The 2,915-nt window shown below is 24.6% G+C and overlaps 2 protein-coding genes across 2 annotated transcripts; one reads left to right on the forward strand and one right to left on the reverse strand.

Moving 5' to 3' along the window:
- Positions 1–754: 754 nt before the first annotated feature.
- Positions 755–1,678, reverse strand: Phum_PHUM302480 (uncharacterized protein; the record flags this gene model as incomplete). Its single annotated transcript, XM_002427168.1, has 4 exons — positions 755–847; positions 929–1,083; positions 1,164–1,325; positions 1,477–1,678. 4 exons carry the CDS (start codon positions 1,676–1,678, stop codon positions 755–757), a joined length of 612 nt encoding a protein of 203 aa, XP_002427213.1.
- A 332-nt stretch (positions 1,679–2,010) lies between these two features.
- On the forward strand, positions 2,011–2,804 carry Phum_PHUM302490 (uncharacterized protein; the record flags this gene model as incomplete). Its single annotated transcript, XM_002427169.1, has 3 exons — positions 2,011–2,017; positions 2,186–2,448; positions 2,523–2,804. 3 exons carry the CDS (start codon positions 2,011–2,013, stop codon positions 2,802–2,804), a joined length of 552 nt encoding a protein of 183 aa, XP_002427214.1.
- Positions 2,805–2,915: the final 111 nt, after the last annotated feature.

The following is a 2,915-nucleotide window of genomic DNA, read 5'->3' on the forward strand; positions in this document are numbered from 1 at the left end:
AATTTCGTTATGGCGACAGACCCAAAAGTCAGACCCAAATCAATTGTGTTGACATTTTTACATTTTTTTTTAAAACTATTTATCCAAAATGATCTAAAAACAATTTCAATTATTTCACAGCAAAATGCAATAAATAATAATAAAATTACAAAATAACTAAAATGGACGGTACATAAATTAATAATATTTATTAATAATAATAATAATAATAATAATAAAATGAAAATTGTACTCGAGATTTGTGAGAAGGCGTTAAGAGTAATTATTATTATTATTATTATTAAAAACATTTGTAAAAAAATAAAAAAATAAATTCATTCATTCATTCATTCATTCATTCATTCAATTAAATATTATTTTTCAAGCAAGTGATATTTTTTTTTTTTTTATGTAAAAAAAATATACAAAAGTTTATATGAGTAAATGTAAAAAAAAAAATTTAAGAGTTTGTTGTCAGCTACTACAAATCTACGACAATTAAAAAAGGCTTTTAAAAATTAATAATAATAATAATAATAATAATAATAATGATAACATTGATTTAAAATAGCTTATAACAAATGAGCAGCAGCTAGCTTTAAATAATTGTGAATTATAAAAAAATAAGCATATTTCGATTTCACTCTTAAACAATTAACATGAGATTCATTATTTGTAATTAGAGCCCAAAAACAAACAAAATGATTTCATTGCAACGATTTAAAAAATATAAACGATTGTATCTCTCTTTTTTTTTTTTATTTACTTAACAGAATTAAACATAGCCTCCATTGTGATTAGGATTTTCATCCATTTGTACGACTAAATTTTTACTTTCTTTTTTTATTTCATAATTTTTTCTAGCATCCTGAAAAAAATCAAAATAAAAAAATCAAAAAAAGAAAGTTAGAAATTGAGGTTATGGTTGAAAATTAATTTGATAGGTTACCAAATATATAAAAAGTGCAGCAACTCCATGAAACATAAATGCTAAACAAGCGAAACCATATGACCACGATAAATAATTGTATGTGGGATACATTAACCAGTCTCTACGCCAAGATTGTCCACCGAATATTGCCACTGCGAGAAAAAGTAAGGCAGCTGCGGAAAAAAAATAGTTTTTAGAAATCGAGCATTTAAACATTTAAACCTTTTTTTTAGTTTTTTTTTTTTTTTTATACCTGTTAAAGCACTACACACAAATGCTATGCTTGAAAATAAATATTCATATTTTAGTACAATTTTTAAAGGCCATCGTATTAATTCCAATGCGACAATGATTTGTGTTATGAATGAGAGAATTAATCCTAATGTGACGAAAGCTTGAACGACCATCAACCAAGCTAAAAAGAAAAAAACAATGAAAACAGAATTGTTTTTCGATTTATCAAGTTTGACTCTTGAAATAAAATATCTTTTTCACTCATTCATTTGTGATTAGGACAACATAAAATAATTATCGAATGAATGTACTACTAAAATTAATTTATGTACCTGGTAAAAGCCAATCTCTTATTACATAGTATTCATGACTGAATATATAATGGCATCCATTAAATACTTTATCAAACGGATAATAGGGATAACGAAATTCTTCAAAGCAATATTCCCATAGTCCCATGTGTTTAAATTCGCTAAAAGTTTCTTGATAACTTTGAATCCAATAGGGGCTCGCGAATGACATTAAAAGTAACATTCCCCCTATGTAAGTAATTATGCCACCAAATACGAGCGCATCTAAAAATATACATATTTCTTTTTATAAATAATAATAATAATAATAATAGTAAAACATTAAAATTTTTATTGATTTTTTTTGAAATAAATAAATTTTTAGAGCAAAGACACGCCCTCAATAAAAATTAAAATAAATATATATATATATTTTTATGAAGTAAAATTATTCATTTCTTACTGGATGCTTTGTGGTATTCGTTTCGAGCCACCATTCCAAAATATAATAAAAATTTTTTTTATAAAATAAGAATTTTAATCGTCGTTCGTTTGTTTTTTTTTAAGTATATAGTTATGTTGTGTCAATGATTAATCCATAGCACAAAACAAATAACATTGTTGCCAACATAAAATTTTAACCGCCAACACGGTTTCCATTAATCTGACGTAAAACGTTATAAATTTTTAATTTCTTATTTGTGGTTTTTTCTTTTTTTTTTTTTTCAAAAAATTATTTAATAAATTTCAGTTTGGTTCGAACCTACGGATATATTTCGTGCATCGAAACCTTTCGATATAAAAGAAAAACGTTATCCGACATTTATTTCACCGAATTATCAAGAATTTTTAAAAATCTATAAAACTCTTTATCCAAAAGGGGGTGGTGATGATGATGATAATTCATTTTCAAAAAATTCACGTAACATCGTAGAAGATTGCATTTACAAAGGATATAAAGTGGGTGAAATAATTGACAATTTAATAATAACATTGGGAAAAGAAGGAGTTTTGGTAAGTGAAAAATATTTAATCGATAAATAAAATAATAATAACCAAACGACAACCAAAAAAAAATTAATTTCAAGGTAATCAATAAGGGAGAAGAAAACGATTCCTTTTATGAAATCACAAAAAAATGTTCGAAATATATAAAAAAAAATGGTCAAATCTCACACAGACTTTACAAACCGAAATTATTAGATGATGATGATATCGTCAATGTATCTGGTGCTGGAGATTGTTTTGCTGGAGGTTTTATTTCTGCCATGCTCGATGGAGAAAATGAAAAAAATTGCGTTAAATTAGGATTTAAATGTTGCATTGCATCACTTAAATCATGTCAAACAGTTCCATCAACGTTTTATTAAAATAAAAGGTATTTATTATAAATAATTTTATTTACTTTTTTTTTTTAAATATTAATTTTAAATTTGTACTTTTATAATATACAACTAATCTAACAAAAATTCATATAATTT

Source organism: Pediculus humanus, genomic scaffold (assembly GCF_000006295.1).
Source record: "Pediculus humanus corporis 1103172107689 genomic scaffold, whole genome shotgun sequence".
In the NCBI taxonomy this organism is placed as follows: domain Eukaryota; kingdom Metazoa; phylum Arthropoda; class Insecta; order Psocodea; family Pediculidae; genus Pediculus; species Pediculus humanus.